Consider the following 16,951-nt stretch of genomic DNA (forward strand, 5'->3'; position numbering starts at 1 on the left):
TTATTATATCTGTTTTGATGATCACAGATCAGTGATCTTTGATGTTACTATGTTATTTAGGGGTGCTATGAACTGTGCCTATAAAAGATGGCAAACCTAATCGATCGATAAAGAGAGTGTGTGTGTGTGTGTGTGTTGTGTGTGTGTGTGTGTGTATGTGACTGCTCCACCAATCTGCCATGCCCCATCTCTGTCCCTCTCCTCAAGTTTCCCTATTCCCTGAGACACAACAATATTGAAATTAGGCCAGCTAATAACTCCACAATGGCCCCTAAGTATTCAAGTGAAAGGAAGAGTCCATTGTTGAGGCAAACTATTGCTGTCTTATTTCAAGAAATTGCCATAGCCATCCCGGCCGTCAGCAACCACCACCCTGATCACTCAGCAGCCATCAATGTCGAGGCAAGACCCAAGGTTATGACTCGCTGAAGGCTCAGGTGATGATTAGCATTTTAATTAAGGCATATACAAGGTTTTAGACATAAAGCTATTGCACACTTGATAGATTACAGCATAGTGTAAACATAACTTTTATGTGCATTGGAAAATAAAAAAATTCGCTTTATTGTAATATTCATTTTACTATGGTGGTCTGGAACCAAACCTGTAATATCTCTGAGGTATGCCTATACTAACCACCTTCCCACCTCCCTCAGCCTCCTCTCTCCTCTCATTGGGAGGCTGGAGTGCAGAACGTTCTACTCCACCCAGAGCTTTCCTTTATAGAGGGCTAAACACGATCTTTGCAGCTCACTGCACTTTCTGTTGGCAGCTCTGCTTGGTCTGAACTTCATGGAACAAGATGCTTCCCACTCTTGAGTACCCCCTGTTATTTCTCTCCCCATTCTTTCCCCCTTCCTTTTCTGTATTGTCTTCCCCCATTAGATTGTTAAGCTCTTTGAAGGAAGGGACTCTCTTTTTCTTATTTATATCCCTAGCACATAGTAGGCATTTAATAAATGTTTATTGAATTGAATTGGAGGAAGCGTACATGGAGGGGAGTAAGGTATAAGATGAGTAGAAAGGTCGTAAGGGTCCAGGTTAAGCAGGGCTTTGAATGCCAAACCCAAGATTTTGTATTTAATCATGGAAGTGACAGGGAGCCCCCAGAGTTTATCAAATAGGGGGGTGATGCATCTCTGAAAAATAGTATTTTTTTTTAAGGAAAGTAATATTTTATGCACACCAATGAAATTCATCATTTAAAGAAACTTTGCAGTGAACCTTTTTGGAAAATGTGGAATCCTTCTTAATGTGAATTTTCATTCCTTGACTTTTGGTTTGACAGTTTTGGAAACATATACATGTACATATACATATGCACTTCCAAGTACGCATTTAAACGGAGTGTGCTTTTGCTGCACGGTTCTTCTAGCATTCACAAGAACTCTCTCAGCTTCTGTCTGTCTTGTTCTTTCCTCAGCCCCCCAGCCTCTCCTGGCCTGGTATGTTTGATGTTTGGAAACGTCCCTCGGGGAGTGGTACAGATCACAGGTCACTATCCACTGTGGGTCACTGGACTAATTTTGTTAGACATGACTTGCAACCTCAGGCTTAAGAACAAGCATTAACCACTTGATCCTTTGTTACCATAATACACCGTGGACCCCAGATCACATTTATCTGTCTGAACCAGTCTCAGATTCTTGCCCAAAAAGTCCATCCTTTGCAGTGCTGCCAATTTTGTATGTCATTCTATTATATCATAAATCTCCTTCCTTTAAGGGAAGGTTGAAAGAAAGCACCAGCATCTAAGATGGCTCATTTCCCCTGGATGCCAGTGGGTTTTAAAAAGGACCATTCTAGGCATGATCTTAATTTTTTTATATCAGCCCAGCTTAGCAGCTTGCATTTCCTATAAAACACAAACCCAAAAAACCACGTGGGTTAACAACATTTTAGTCTCATTCCTGCCACTTTCATACTTGGAGAGTATTTTTAGATTATGAACATAATGGAATCCAAGTCCTCACAGTAGAGAGCATACATCTGCATTAAAGAAGTGTGGTTTACAACAGGTGACAGAGTCAGTGGTGGTATTTACCGTTCTTTCCTGCATCCCTGCATTTCTGAGCATTTCTTTCGTTTTACACAATGTTCTACACTCAAAATGAGAAGATACAATACTTGTTGGCACTGAGAGTCTCTTATGAAAGATGTTATGTAACAACAAAATATAGATATTAACACGTTTGAAACTACAGATTTTCCATTTTTATTTAGAATCTTAAAACCTCTCACATTTATATATGACAGTCTGATTAAATGTTCTAAGATGTGATTGTAGGTATTAGTTCAACAGTTTTGAAGTCTTGGGAGAAAAACTGGAAACATTTTGCTTATATTTTTTTCAACACAAAGCATTTTGTTAATGAGGCATTTTACACTTCCATATTCTGGGGTGGTAATAAAGGTGTTGATTGATTTTTGGATGGCAGTGGCTTCTATAATTGCATAATCTGACATTTATGTCACTTGGGCTGTTTTAGGTGAGCAGGACGTGGAAGGTTCTCGCAGAAGATGAAGTGTTGTGGTACACGTTGTGCCAACAGGAAGGGTACCTTCCAGAGACCAGCATTTCTGACTGCTCCTGCTGGAAGCTTGTCTTCCAAGAATCCCGGGCCAAGGAACACACGTTACGGACCAACTGGAAGGTGAGCAGTGCCCAGCAGTGTTACCTGTAGGAGACTAACTCAGCAGAGGAGTAAGAAACTTGAAGCTGGAACCTTTGAATGGCAGCTTGAGGTTAAATGCCAGAAGTGAAGGCAGCGGGGAGATGGATGAGCTTTTCCCTCTGCTGCTGGTGAAGTGATGCCCATGTGGTTTGTGTTTACAAAACCATCCCCCATTTTCCACAACAGCATTTAGGAGCATCTTCTAGCTGTCTATTAAATTGGAGCTATTCCGTTAATCTTTGTTTATTAGTCCTTAATACAAGGAGTTCCTATTTAACCTTCATTGATTCTTAAATTAAATGGAAAAAATGAAAGTGTCACCAGTTTGGAGGTGAGGAGTTGAAAATAATATTCTTAGTAAACGCAAGGAAGAGATTATTTTCTGTTCATCACTGGCTTGACTCCAATATCATTTATCACTGTAGAATCTCTTTGGAAGTATTAGATCATAGCTAGAAGTTTTTCTAAGAGGACTTTTTTCTTTTTGTAGGAGACAGCTGCCATGTACACTGTTTTGGAATGATGTTCTCAGCATAGTAAGACAACCTGTTAATTTACCCCCTGAATGTCTGCAGAGACTAGACTGTAAAGATATCCTCCCCCTACCCCCATTAAACCCATGTGGAACATAGGACCTGGTAGGCTTTTGGATTAACAAATTTTTGCTTATTACTAATGATGAGGTATACCAGTTTTTATGGCTAGTGGAGTGTTTTACTTTCGTGCTTCTCTTCAGTAAAGTCATAACTATTGAGTGGATACTTTTGATCTGGACACCTGAAAACTAGCCCATGTATATTGAATGAGAAGTACTTGTCCCAGAGGAGTTAGTGTGTATTGTTATTTTCTCTTAGGCATTTTAGCCTTGAACATTTAAACATAGCTATACTGATTCCATAGGATCTGTCTGCATCCATATCATAGACATCTAAAATCTTCACCCGTAGGGTACATGCAGTGGCCTAAAGGACTTTGGGATATGTTTCTCTGGGCAACGTGCTCTCTATAACTATAGTCCTTGAACTAACTACCTATACTGAGAAGCTTCCTCTCCAGATGTAAATTGTAGATTTTTTAAATAATCTCTTGCTTTGCTATAGATAAGAAAAACATTTTCAGGTATAAAATGGACTTTAGAAATGTTAATTTCAAGACTTAACAGAAGAATAGACAGTGATGCCATAGACGTGAGTCTGTATCCCCAACATTAAGCATGGTGCCTAGTACATAGTAGGCCCTTAATAAATGCTTATTGATAGATATAATATCTTTACAAAGAGAGGCAGCTATGTCAACTGAGACAAGAGGCAGGGATGAAGAGTAAAAGGAGATTAATTAGAAAAACTGGGGTTCAGAAAGCAAGATGACTTAATTCTAGTTGTAGGGTTTATAGTGTGGATATGACCTGAGAGTGAGGAGTAACTCAGGGTAGCTGACTGAGCCCTTTGCGCCCAAGAACTGTCCATGAATGAAACCAGAGGAAGGATTATCATTGATGTAGTCTCACCTCAATTTCTAGGTAGAACCTATAGAAATCAAACTGCATGGCCCTTGTTTTCTCAGTGTCCAGGAAGCTACTGCCTTTTCGAAGTGCAGCCTTTCCCCTTGCCATCAGCATCTCTCTAGCCACTGCACTCCTATTTATTTGGTGCTTAATCATCTTGTGATAGCTCCTATGTAGCTCCCGTGGTTCTTTAAATTGGCTCATGTATGTGCCTTATCTCTCCTTTTCGATAGGGAGTCACTTCATAGCTATTTGTATTTTTAAAGGTTTAGTTGATACTTTTTAGCCTTTTAATCTCCTTGTCACTTCCCAATACCTGACTGTTGCACTGCCCTCTAGAATCCTCCCTGCTAACAAGTTAAGTAAAATAAACTTACACTTTGACTGTCTTTGACAACATAACCCTTGTTCTGTACCCACAGTTTTTCTCCTTGGAGGAAGCAGAATGTATTTCATTATCTGCCCTCTGGAATCAAGGTCATTCTTACTAAGTATTTCTTGAAAAATCAAATGAAGTCAAACTAGAGATGGAAACTTACCAGTGTCAGAACACTGGGGAAACTTTGGTGTTGAGTTTGCCTTGGATTCATTTGTCTTGGGCTGGAAATTTGTTTCACTCTGTCTTTTTGTGGGTTCTGTTGCTTTAGAATTTGTTTAGAGGCATTTTTTACAGGTATTTGGAGGGGTTTGGGGGAGAGCTCAAGCAAGTCACTGCTTTCACTCCGCCATCTTGGCTCCTTGGATTCATTTCTCATCAGACTACTAGCAAAGAAAGATTAAATAATAACATTGCAATTAACATGAGGAATCGTTTATTAAGTTTAATGTTGCCATGTAGGATCTTATCTAAATTCTAGCATGACGAGTTTATAAATGATGGCATTCACTTGTTATACTTGATTTAGACTGGAGTAAGACTCAAAGACCTCTGGTCGATTCAGTTCAGTTCAACTCAGCAGACTTAACCGGACATTTAATTAGTGTCCTGGGCCAGCCCCTGTTAGTGCTGGCCTTGTACTAGCAGGTTAACTCCATTTGATTCCTGTCACTTCTAGAGTTTGGCCTGGTATTTTCTGGATGAAATCTATGAAGCTGCCCTAAAAGGATCTGAGAGTCCCAGGCCTTTCCCATTTGGCATGAACCCGAAACTAGAGTTAAGTCTCTGGACCTGCTATAGTACATATAGTACATACTGTGCAGCTCTTCCAAGACATCCTGATGGGGCCCACACTACAGTGGCACCATTGAAAATTGTTGGACTTGGAGACAGAGGCCTTGGTTCAAATCTCAGCCCTTCCACTTAATATTGCAGGGTCCTTGAACAGATTATTTAATCTTTCCCATTCAAGTTTCCTCATCTTTAAAATGAGGGGGTTGGTCTAAATCAGTAGTGTTAAAAGGGGTCCCTGCAAGCCTAAATTGACTTAGAAAATCACAGATTAACATTATCTATGTTGTTTTGTATTTTGGAGGTGGCTAGGTGGCACAGTGGATAGAATGCTGGGCCTAAAGTCAGGAAGACTCGTCTTGCTGAGTTCAAATCCTGCCTTAGACTCTTCCCACCTGTGTGACCCTGGGCAAGTCACTTAACCCTTTTCGCCTCCATTCCTCATCTGTAAAAATGAACTGGAGAAGGAAATGGCAAAGCGCTTCGGTATTTTTGCCAAGAAAATCTCAAATGGAGTCATGAAGAGTCAGACAAAACTGAAACAACCAAACAACAAAAAATGTGTTCTTATTTATTTTGACAAACATTTCCCAATTACATTTTAAAAAATTTTTAATTTAATTTTATTTTTATTTAGGCAGTTGGGGAGAAGTGACTTGCCCAGGGTCACACAGCTAGTAAGTGTCAAGTATTTGGTCTGAGGCCGGATTTGAACTCAGGTCCTCCCGACTTCAGGGCCGGTGCTCTATCCACTGCACCACCTAGCTGCCCCTCCAATTACATTTTAATTTGGTTCCCAAGGCACTGGGGCATTGCGCATCTGGTCTAGATAACATCTGAGGTTCTTTCCAACTCTGCCTCAATGATCCTTTGTCCTTGTGATTACCTAAATAACATTAAACAGTCTAGTTTTAAGAACTTTGATGTGTATGAGTCTGAGTTCTAAGGGAGAGAATATGGAGCTATAGCTCTCTCTATAGAGATAACTCTCGCTCTCTCTATTTGTATGTGTATATATGTGTATGTGTATATATATATATGTGTGTGTATATATATATATGTATGTGTATGTGTATATGTATGTGTGTGTATGTGTGTGTGTGTATATATATATATATATATATATATATATATATATATATATATATATACACACACATATTTAGGTATATACATACACATACATACACATGTATATATAAACCCCTCTCTTTATTTTCCTGATGGTTAGAAAGATTTTGAAAATGGTAGTACAATTTAGAAGATTTAAAAAATTGCTGCGAGACTTACCTAGATATTTTGTTACTAGATGGTCACAACAGTAGCATAAAAAAGTTCCCAATTTCTTTAATGCAGAATCGCAATGGTGCCGTGAGCCAGCTGCAGTATGAGCTTGGTAAAGTTCTATGTGATGTCCATTCCTGTGACGGGGTTGTTATTGCTGGGTAAGCAAAAATATTTTTACTTTTTCCTCTTGGTCTTGATGTCTCTTATGCTCTCTTGTCCTTTAGGATACTGTCAGACAGAAACCTTCGACTGATAACACCATTTGGCATTGCATCAGATTCTTAGGATGGGAGGTTGCTTGTGATTCAGTTCTCTGCTGTTGCCAAGATGCCTCTCACTGCCAGTGTTTTGCAGCTAATAATGAGACTCAAACTGTAGAATCAGCCTCCTCTGGAGTAGGATCCTTAAGCCATTTGTCTTAATAAGACTTCCTTAGCTTTTAAATTACTCTTGTGGCATGTTGTGTTGGGTTTTCATTAGGGTAAATAGTTTGTATTTTATGAAGACATAAAAAAGTCAGATGAGAAGAAGAAGAGCTGGTACAAACCAGTGTCTACACTAATTCTTTATTTTCGAAGCCTTTATTATGATGAAGGATTGTGACCACACATTATCTTCCTTCCCCACCACATAGTATATATTTGCTGTTTAAACTGCCTTGAAATAGGCTCTTTATGTGTCCTGATGCACTAGAAGTCTAATTTCACTCTCACATCTGTAAATTTCTCTGCATTCTGCACAGAAAACCACTTATGGATTCTTCATAAATTGCTAGAGATGCCCACATGTTTTTCTGTAACACTATAATAGGAAGACCATTTTTCTCTATGGATCATGAATGTTTCTACTCATCATGCCATGTATGCATTGTTGTGAAGTGCAGATTAGAACATTTCAGAGTTTTATTTCAAATTTGAGTGACTCACCTAAAAGAGTAGCTTACCCAAGGGAGAAGTATCCTAGGCATATTTATATAATAATAGCAAATAGATCTGTTTCTTTAGTGAACATAGGGAAAGTTTTCCTTAAGTAGCATTTTTAAATGGCACTCAGGTTTGGACTGAAATTCCAAATGGTAGGCAGGAGGATTTTAATGGACAATTAATGTTTTGGAAAAAGCAGTATTGAGTAACCCTTATTGGCAGTATTTGGTGCTTTCAACACACAACATACCCAGGAGGAAAGCTGTCTTCCCACTTTGTCCTTTTATTTATGTTAACTCGGATTTCAACATTAATGCTGATCGTATGGGCATCACAGAACTATTTTGAGTAAACGTTTGTAAAATGTCCCGCAAGTTTGAGATGAGGGCCATAGAAAGACATTACACCTACTTATGCTAAGTACCAAAAAGTGAGCCAGAAAACACCTTTGTTATGAGCTAGCTGGGTGAACATGAGCAGCTCAGTTAACTTCTTTGGGTCTCATTTTTCTAATCATGAGAAGATTAAACAAGGTGATTTCTGATGTCTTTTCCATGATTCTCTGACAGATCCAGAAGGTATATTGTTTCAGTAAAGAGGCATTTCTAAAACTCTAAAAGATGTAAGATTCAAGGCTGAGGTGCTGTCATTTGGATTATCCTGGTCTAAGAAAGCCAAACGTGGACTTTCCATTCTAGAAATGGTCTTCGTGAAGTGAAGAGCACCAGCAGTATGTCAGTCCTTCCTTCATTATCTCTTCTGCTGTCCAAGATTTGTTCTTCAGCTTAGGCCAGCGTGAAAGGCAGGAGATGCCAGAGTTTTATGGATCAATAGAATGAAACTTGATCTGTGGGTCAGAGCAGACTCCTAGCATCTCTTCTTTCTAAAAGAGCCTTACGTTTATGGCCTAACATCAGATAATTCAATCTCGCCTGTATGTACAGCATCTTGTGTTTATCATTAAAATTTTATCCAGTGGTTACGATGCTTGTTTTCTGGGTCAGATCTTGAATCCCTTTTCATTTGAGACAGTGGTGTTTGTGGTTACCTCACTCCCAATCAATGTTGTATTCACCAGGCTTTCTACAGTTATGTTTCTCTGAGGATTTTCTTAAAGAGCCAGTAACCATTTCACTATCTCTTCGCTGTGTATTTTTCTTTCATTCCTTCTTTTTAGTTTCCTTTTACACAAAGGAAACCTGATAAGAACATCCAGGTTTAGTATTTTTTTGTATTTAGGCCTAAAGTCTATGTATCAAACAGTTTCTCTTTTACATACTAAAATATATTTTACTCTCTGGTCTATAGAGATTACCTTTGGAGTATCTCTTATATCCCTTTCTTCTTTTTCATTCTCTTCACTAAAAGAACTTATAGATAAGATTGGAACCACTGTCCATTATCTTTGAGAAGCTATGCTACATAGGAGAGGCATCAGAAGATAAGAGATGGATAAATACACTGATTTTCCAAAATGGAGTTGGGGAGGGAGGAGGCAAATGAAAAGCATTTATTTAAGATGGATTCCAAAAACTGCAGGAATGGTAATTCCTAACAGAACTCTGGAAGAAATTATTGAATACCTTGTGGACACTTGAAAAAAGAAAATGTTGTTACTAAGTGCAGGATTTGCTAAGAGCAAATCATATCAAACTGCCATCATTTCCTTTTTTGATGGGATTAGAGGAATGGTAGATCAAGAGGACACCATAACATTCTTGTATCTTGATTTCAAGAAGACATTTGACCAAATCTTTCACAGTTTCTTACTAGACAAAATGGGAACAGAGGGAGCTGTAGGAGAGTACAGTTAAGTGGTTCAAGAATAATGTAGCATTCTGTCTTGAAGGCTGGTGGGGCTCAACATGAAACAGCAGCGGTCTCTCATTCCTAAAACAACATTAATGAAATTTCAGTCGACACTAATAAGCATAGAGTGTCTGTGTTAAGAGAGGACCTGATGTTTTCTGTCCTGACGAGATCATACTCTCGATGTAGTAAGGCCATTCTTTTACAGCTCCCTAGTTAACTCACTATCCTGCTCATCACAGTGGCTCTTTGAAGCCTTTTCATCCCTCTGCAGATCTCCTGTGGCTCTCCCTTTTCCCACTTTCTCAGCTGAGAACCTTGCCTCACATTTCCCTGAAAATATTGAGGCTCTTCACCTGGAGTTCTCTTTTCTCCTTTCTTCCTCATCTCACGTCACCCAGATGCCTCCTGCCACTGTCCCCTTCCTCCTCCCTGTCTCCTGTGAAGACACAGCCTTTCTCCTTGCCAAGGCCAGCTCCTCTCCAGGAACGAGTCATCTCATTCCATGCTGTCATTTCCAGCAAGTTGCTCCCTCTATCATTCCCACTCTCATTTATCTTCGATTTCTTCTGTCTACTCAGTGCTCCTTTTTTTTTTTTTGGCCTGGAAACACACCCTCAAAAAGCCCTCAGTTGATCTGTCCATCTCCACTAGATATTGTTCACTATCTTTGCTTCCCTTTTGTGGCCAAACTTTTTGAGAGGGTCTTCTACCGTAAGTGTCTTTCCTCCCTCTCACTTTCCTCTTCTTAACTCTCTACAGTCTGGCTTCCAGTCTCATCATTCCACTGAAATTTTCTCTCCAAAGTTAAGAATGATCTCTTAACTGCCAAATCGAATGGCCTTTTCTCAGTCCCCTTTCTTTTTGACATCTCTGAAGCCTTTAATGCTGTTGGTTGACCTGCTCTCCTGGATCCTTTCTTCTCTCTATTTCTGTCACACTGTTTTATCCTGGTGCTCCTTCTTCCTGACTGAATGCTCCTTTTCAGTTTCTTTTGCTGGATCGTCATCCAGGTCACATCCACTAAAGGTAGGCATTCTGTCCTGGATCCTCTTCTCCTTCTGTACTATTTTACTTGGTGATCCCATCAGTTTCCACAGTTTCAGTTATCATTTCTATACTTAGGATTTGCTGATTTACTTATCTAGTCCTAACCTCTCTCTCTCTCTCTTAATTGTTTGTGGCTTTAAACAAACACACTCATGAACACACACACACACACACACACACACATCTGGTAGGTCATGTGTAGATACACTATCTATAAAGTTGAATTTAAAAGGACTTGCCTATTGGGATTAGCTACTTCATTCTGGAGCGTCATGCCTGTCCTGCTCGTGAGATCAGTAGTTCACTTGTCCCATATCCAAGTTGTTTACTGCACACTTCCTAATAAACTGTGAAGTCACTTAACTTAGATGGCGAACGTTAGCAGAGATGACTGCATTAGCAAAGTCCTGTATATAGTACATATTGTCATGGAAATGCTGTTGCTCAGAATTCTTGAATGGCAGGTTCTCTGATCAGGTCCTCTCTCTGGATGTATTTCTTAGTGTGTGAGGTTGCTGTGACTGAGTAGTAAAGTATATTTGACTTTTAAATGAAGGTGTTTTGCTTTTAATTTCTACCAAGACAGGTAAATTTGACAGATGATTTTAAAAATAAAATGTCTTCCACTGTTGTTAAAAAAAAAGCTCAGGCTAGATGCGAGTCCAGACCCACATCACCAACTGCTTATTGGACATCTAGGGCTGGATGTCCCATAAAACTCAAACCAGAATGTCCCAAACTGGACTCAGTGTCTTTCCCCAGTACTCTCTCCACTTCCAAATGGCCCTAGTACTGCTGGGCCACCACCATCCTCCCAGTCCTGGAGGCTCACAGACTAGGTGTTTTCCTTGACTCCTCACTCTTTCTCATCCCTTATTTTCAGTTCAATTCAGTAAACATTTATTGAGTGCCTACTATGTGCCAGGCACTGTGCTAAACACTAGAGATACAGAAAGAAGCAAAAGAAAGTCCTGGCCTTCACGAAGCTTACAGTTCACTGGGGGAGACAACATGCAGACAGAGACACACAAGCTTTATGCAGCACAACAGGGAAATAATTAACAGAGGAGAGCACTGGAACTAGGAGGGGCTGGGAGAGGCTTCCTGAGCAGGTGGGATTTGAGTTGGGACTTAAAGGAATCCAAGAAGGTCAATAGTAGGAGCAGAGGAGGGAGAGCATTCCAGGCATGGGGGACAGCCAGAGAGAATGCCCAGAGCCCAGAGATGGGGGGGGGGGCTTGTTTGTGGAACAGCCAGGAGGCTGAAGTCATCGCATCAACAAATACGTGGGAGAGTAAGGAAGACCAGGAAGGTGGGAGGGGGCAGGTTGTGAGGGGCTTTGAGTAGGCAAACAGAGGATTTTGTATTTGCTCCTGGAGGCAATAGGGAGCCACTGAAGTTTATTGAGTATGTGTGTGTCTGTGGGGTGGGAAGGACAAAGGGATTGACATGATCTGACTTGCACATTAGGAAAATCGCTTATTAGCTGTTTGGAGGTGGGGAGAGACCTGAGGCAGGCAGACCCCCCAGCAGCTATTGCAGTAGTCTAGGGGTGAGGGATGAGGTCCTGTGCTAGAGGGGTGGCAGGGTCAGAGGAGAGAAGGGGGCACATTGAAGAGACATTGCAGATGTGGAATCACCAGGCCTTGGCAACAGCTTGGAACTGGGGGCTGAAAGATAGTGAGGAGTCCAGGATGACTCCTAGGCTGTGAGTCTGAGGGATTGGGAGCATGGCGGTGCCCTCTACCTGTCGATTTGCTGTCTCTTACACATGCCTTCATCTTTGCTCTGATACGGCCAGCACCCTGCTGCCAGCCCTCATCCCTTCCTGTTTAGACATTGCAGTAGCTGCTGGTGGGCCTCTCCCCACCCCAGTCCATCTTTGCCTTGGCTGCCAAATTAATCTTCCTGAAGTGTAGATCTGACTCCAGTGTCCTGCCTAGCTCCCTTCTTCCTTTCCTGTCTTCTTATGCCTTGCTCCCCTTCATGTTCTGTGAGACCCAGTAACACCAGCCTCCTTGCTATTCCTCAGACATGACACTCCCATCTTCTGACCATGGCCATTTTCACTGGCTGGCCCCCATGTCTGGAATGATTTCCTTCCTAATCTCTGCCTCTTGGCTTCCAGCCTAGTCTCAGCTAAAACCTCACCTTCCCTGAGTAGCCTTTCCTAACCCTCTTAATGCTAGGGCCTTCCTTTGCTGAGTGTATCCATTTCATCCTGTGGATAGTTTTTCTACACAGTTGTTTGCATTTTCTTTCCCTCATTAGACTGTGAGCTCCTTGAGGGCAGGGACTGTCTTTTGCCTCTTTTTGTATCCCCTGTGCTTAGCATAGTGCCTGACACTTGAAAAATGCTTATTGACTGACTGACATCTTATGAGAACAGTAGAGGGAATGCTGAAGGCTTTTTAGTCTGAGAAGAGAAGACTGAAGAGGGAACATCTTTGAAAGGCTCCTCTCTGGAAGACAGAACAGGCCGGCTTTGAGGCTTCAGGGGCCCAGTCAGAAGGACCCACATGGGGAAGTTACAGGGTGGAGACTTCAGCTCAGTATAAGGCAGAGCTTCGTAACTGCCAGAGCTGCCTGTCATGGGCCAAGCTACCGCAGGAGACACCTGTTGTTTGCAGTGCTCCAGAAGAGTGTGGGTGATTGTTTGTCCAGAAGGCTTCAGAGGAAATGGCCTGCATTGACTGGAAGTTTGAATTAAACAACTCAGGTCCCTTCAAATGCCATCGAGACACACAGCATTGTTCCTCGTCATTTTTGGTAGAGATTGTTAAGACTGCTGTAAGAACAGCATGCTACTTTTATTTAAGACTGAATCTTTTGTTCTACAATATAGTAATAGTTGGAGAAAAAGGAATTATCTTATTCTATAAGATTCTTTTTAAAAAATTCATTCTTTACTCAGACATCAAAAAAGAGCTTTATCATGAGCACAGCAGATCACAAAAAGAGGGTTATTTATGAAGCTGGGAATCTCCATTTCATATTGCTTGGGATTTTTTTTTTAACCTGAATTTTTTCTACATGAATTCTACATGTTGTTTTCAAAACCGTTCTGCTCCTACTTCTTGAAAAGTACTGAAAGGTGAGCCAGCAAGTCTCAGTTCTTAATGTGCCTTTGTCACTGACTAGCAGTGTATACTTGGGCAACTCAGCTAATTTCTTTGGGCCTCATTTTCCTAATCTTTAAAATGAGTTTATAAGATTTCTAAAGGCTTTTCCATTTGTAGCATTCTGTTCTGCTTGTCTGTTGTCTTCTATGCATTTAAAAATGTCATCATGGCCTTGTTGCTGTGAGGTGATATAATTGTACATGATTACTCCCTTCTTATTCCTCATAAGGAGTTTTTCTGAATTAATTTCAGAAAGAGCACTTTAATAGAAAATTTGAAGTCTTACCTGTATTTTGAACTGTCTTTCTGGGAACAAAGACTTAGCACAGTTGTAGGAATTTCAGTTGACTTAATTAGTGGATTTTAGGTGCTTCCGTGAGAAAACTGGCCTTGACCCGGCCTACAGAAGTATCTGACTCGCTGTCCAGTTAGCACTCTGCTTGGTCAGAGGCCATGCCTCCTCCATGAGCTTTTGAGCACCCAAGTACTTGGGTAATGTGAAGGAGACTTGGAGCAGATCTCCTTTGACTTGAGAAGAATAGGAGCTTTCTGAGATGTCATTATGGAGCAGAGGAGCAGGGATGCTTTTTGGAAGTAGCTGCTCCTAGAATCAGGCAGGGCTCTGATGTTCATAACCACAGACAAGAAATGGAGGGACCGGGGTGAGACACACCGTGCGGGTCTTGCTTTGTGAGTCTCAAAAAGCAACCCCTCCCCCCATTTGCTGCCTCATAGTTTAAAGTGTGTTGAAAACAGATGACATCATGAGTTCAGAAAGGTCAAATTGTAAAACCTGATCTGTAGGTCTAGTTACCAGTTGACATAAAGTGTATTCACTTGACTGCCACCTAGTGAAGGAAAGCATCTCAGGTGAAACCTGGAACAGAAACATGAGCCTTGTGCTCGTCGGAGACCCCTGTGCCAGCTCGGCCTCACCATTAAGCTATTAGCTTACCAAAAAGCTTTTATCAGATGCCCAAGAGTATGGTGGTGTTTGGCAATAAATTCCTTCCTCACTGGTGCTGAGGATTCTTAAGTCTGAAGCATTTCAGCTCCTGTAACAAAGCATGATTTTCTGTTTACATTTGAGGGCCTCCTTTTCTTTTGGTTAAAAAAAATTAGCAAAATCATTTGTTCACAAAATGTTTTCTTTCCAGTACTCATTATTATACTCTCTTCTTTCCCCTCATCTCTATTTTCTTTTTAAAAATTTAGATCTAACTTTTAGTCAACAATTTCTGCTCTTCCTGGAAAGCACACTTAATTTAGCCTTGCTTCTTTGCAGTACCTGTAAGTGGGAAAATTCCTTGCCTTTCGCCTTTCTTCCAGTCATCTCATGCTTTGAAAGAACAATTGTTTTTCTCTTTAAAATCTGTATTGCATTTTGTCTTACAAATTTATTTTTTATGCTCTACCTTTAATTTATATTCCCAAATCTCCCCAGTGAGGCTGTTATCCTCTAGCCACCAGGTAATCCCTTCCGGGCTCAGCAGCCATAGCTGCACCAATTCAGATTGACTTCTCAATTGAATGGGCCGTGTGTGTCTCCCCAAATACTGTGGACGCCGAAGTAGAGAGCATTTCTAGTGTTCTGTTCAGCATCACACATCTAGCTCACATGTACTTGAATTCAAATGTCTGCTTCTCTAATTGATTCTGTTTGCCCAGAACAAGGACTTTATCATTGTCTATAATTAGGGTTTGTTAGATGGAAGTTCTTTACTCAAACATAGACATGAGTCAAAGATAACTTCCTATATTACCTCATTTCCAGCTATTTCATTCCCCATATTTCCCCTAGTAGTAGGAGTAGACTCATTTTATGACTGAATAATCTTTTGTATTAACCTAATTCTTTGACATATTTTTTACTTTCTGGTTTTTGGGGTTTTTTTTGCTTTTTGGTGAGGCAATTGGGGTTAAGTGACTTGCCCAGGGTCACACAGCTAGTAAGTGTTAAGTGTCTGAGGCTGGATTGAACTCAGGTCCTCCTGACTCCAAGGCCAGAGCTCTGTTCTCTGCACCACCTAGCTGCCCCTACTTTCTGTTTCAACACGAAGCATTCCTCCTTGGATTTTGAAATTTTCTACATATGAGAAATGGATTTTTGGTTGGTTTGGTTAGCATTTCCTTTTCTTTCTGGCTAAGTTAGATATTATTTGTGAAGTCTTCCACTAAGTTCTCCTCCAGTGCCTCATCATGGCATGGAATTGGCCTGAGATTGTTGAAGGATATGCCAACAGAGCCCAACTTTTAGCAGGTGATACAAAATGCAAAACAATGCCTGTTGTCTTAGGACTGGCCTTCGCTAAGCTCAAAGAGGCATTTACCAAGCTGGCTGCAGGTTGGCAAATTTGTTGGTCATAACAACTCTCAAAGACCATCAGATAAGTTGTAAAAGGGTTGCTAGAGTATGAGGACTATTTGCTAAAGAAGAATGGGGAATATCTTCCCTGCCAAAATCACAGCTCCTTGGAGTGTTGGACTGTTTGAGGCATTCCTGGAGTCCCTGGAGGGTAAATCCAGATTGATGATGGCGTTATAAGTTTCTTTATGCACATATTGTGTTGTTCACATTAAAGCTGTGGAGGTGCTCTCAATTTTTGAGATTCCATTTTCTTGAAAATCTGGCTTTATCCTTTGCTTTTGTGTGACTTTAGAGCTTTTTAAAGTTGCTCCTTTGTGACATGGAGGTGGCCCTGTCTTTGCAGAGGCTGTGACAATAATATAGGAGATCTGGCAGGAGGTGCCAAGCCAGGCATGCTTTGAAATGGGCTGGGGAAGACCAGCCTGACTACATTGTGAGCAGTTCATCACCAGTAGGGTGGCAAAATGATGGCTTTTCCCACCAGAGCAGTTCACAGAAAGACCATCTAAGGTAGAAAGACAATGTCTCGACCAGTCTTTGTGGGAGCGTCACAGTGCTAAAATCACAAATCGTTGGTACGTGGAAATAAGTCCTAGTTATTATAATGGCGTTAGCCACTGTCCTGTGAAGGATTTAATCATTCAATTTGTCATTCAGTTCAATTTGGAAGGAAAGCTATGGCCAATCTGAACAGTATACTAAAAAGCAGAGATATCACCTTGCTGACAAAGGCTGGTTAAGTCGAAGCTATGGTTTTTCCAGTAGCAATGTATGGCTGTAAGAACTGGACTATTAGGACAGCGGAGTGTTGCGGAATCAACACTTTCGAATTGTGGTGCTGGAGAAGACTTTTCAGAGTTCCTTAGACAGCAAGGAGATCAAATATGTCAGTACTCAAAGAAATTAATTCCAGGCTATTCACTGGAAGGTCAGATACTGAAGCTGAAGCTTCAGTGCTTTGGCCAAAATTAGACAGGACTCATTGGAAAAGACCCTGATGTTGGGAAAGATTGAAGGCAAAATGAAAAAGGGACAGCAGAGGATA

General features: G+C 40.9%; 1 protein-coding gene across 2 annotated transcripts in view; it reads left to right on the forward strand.

The window, feature by feature from the left end:
* Positions 1-16,951, forward strand: part of FBXW8 (F-box and WD repeat domain containing 8) — a 113,886-nt gene that overhangs the window by 23,878 nt on the left and 73,057 nt on the right. For both annotated transcript variants that reach the window (XM_021007944.2, XM_021007945.2), the window contains exons 3-4: positions 2,490-2,654; positions 6,704-6,792. In XM_021007944.2, coding sequence (XP_020863603.1) covers positions 2,490-2,654; positions 6,704-6,792 — 254 coding nt within the window. The remainder of the gene's footprint in view (positions 1-2,489; positions 2,655-6,703; positions 6,793-16,951) is intronic.

The sequence above is a fragment of the Phascolarctos cinereus genome, unplaced genomic scaffold (genome assembly GCF_003287225.1).
Source record: "Phascolarctos cinereus isolate Bilbo 61053 unplaced genomic scaffold, phaCin_HiC Scaffold_4;HRSCAF=312, whole genome shotgun sequence".
Classification (NCBI taxonomy): Eukaryota; Metazoa; Chordata; class Mammalia; order Diprotodontia; family Phascolarctidae; genus Phascolarctos; species Phascolarctos cinereus.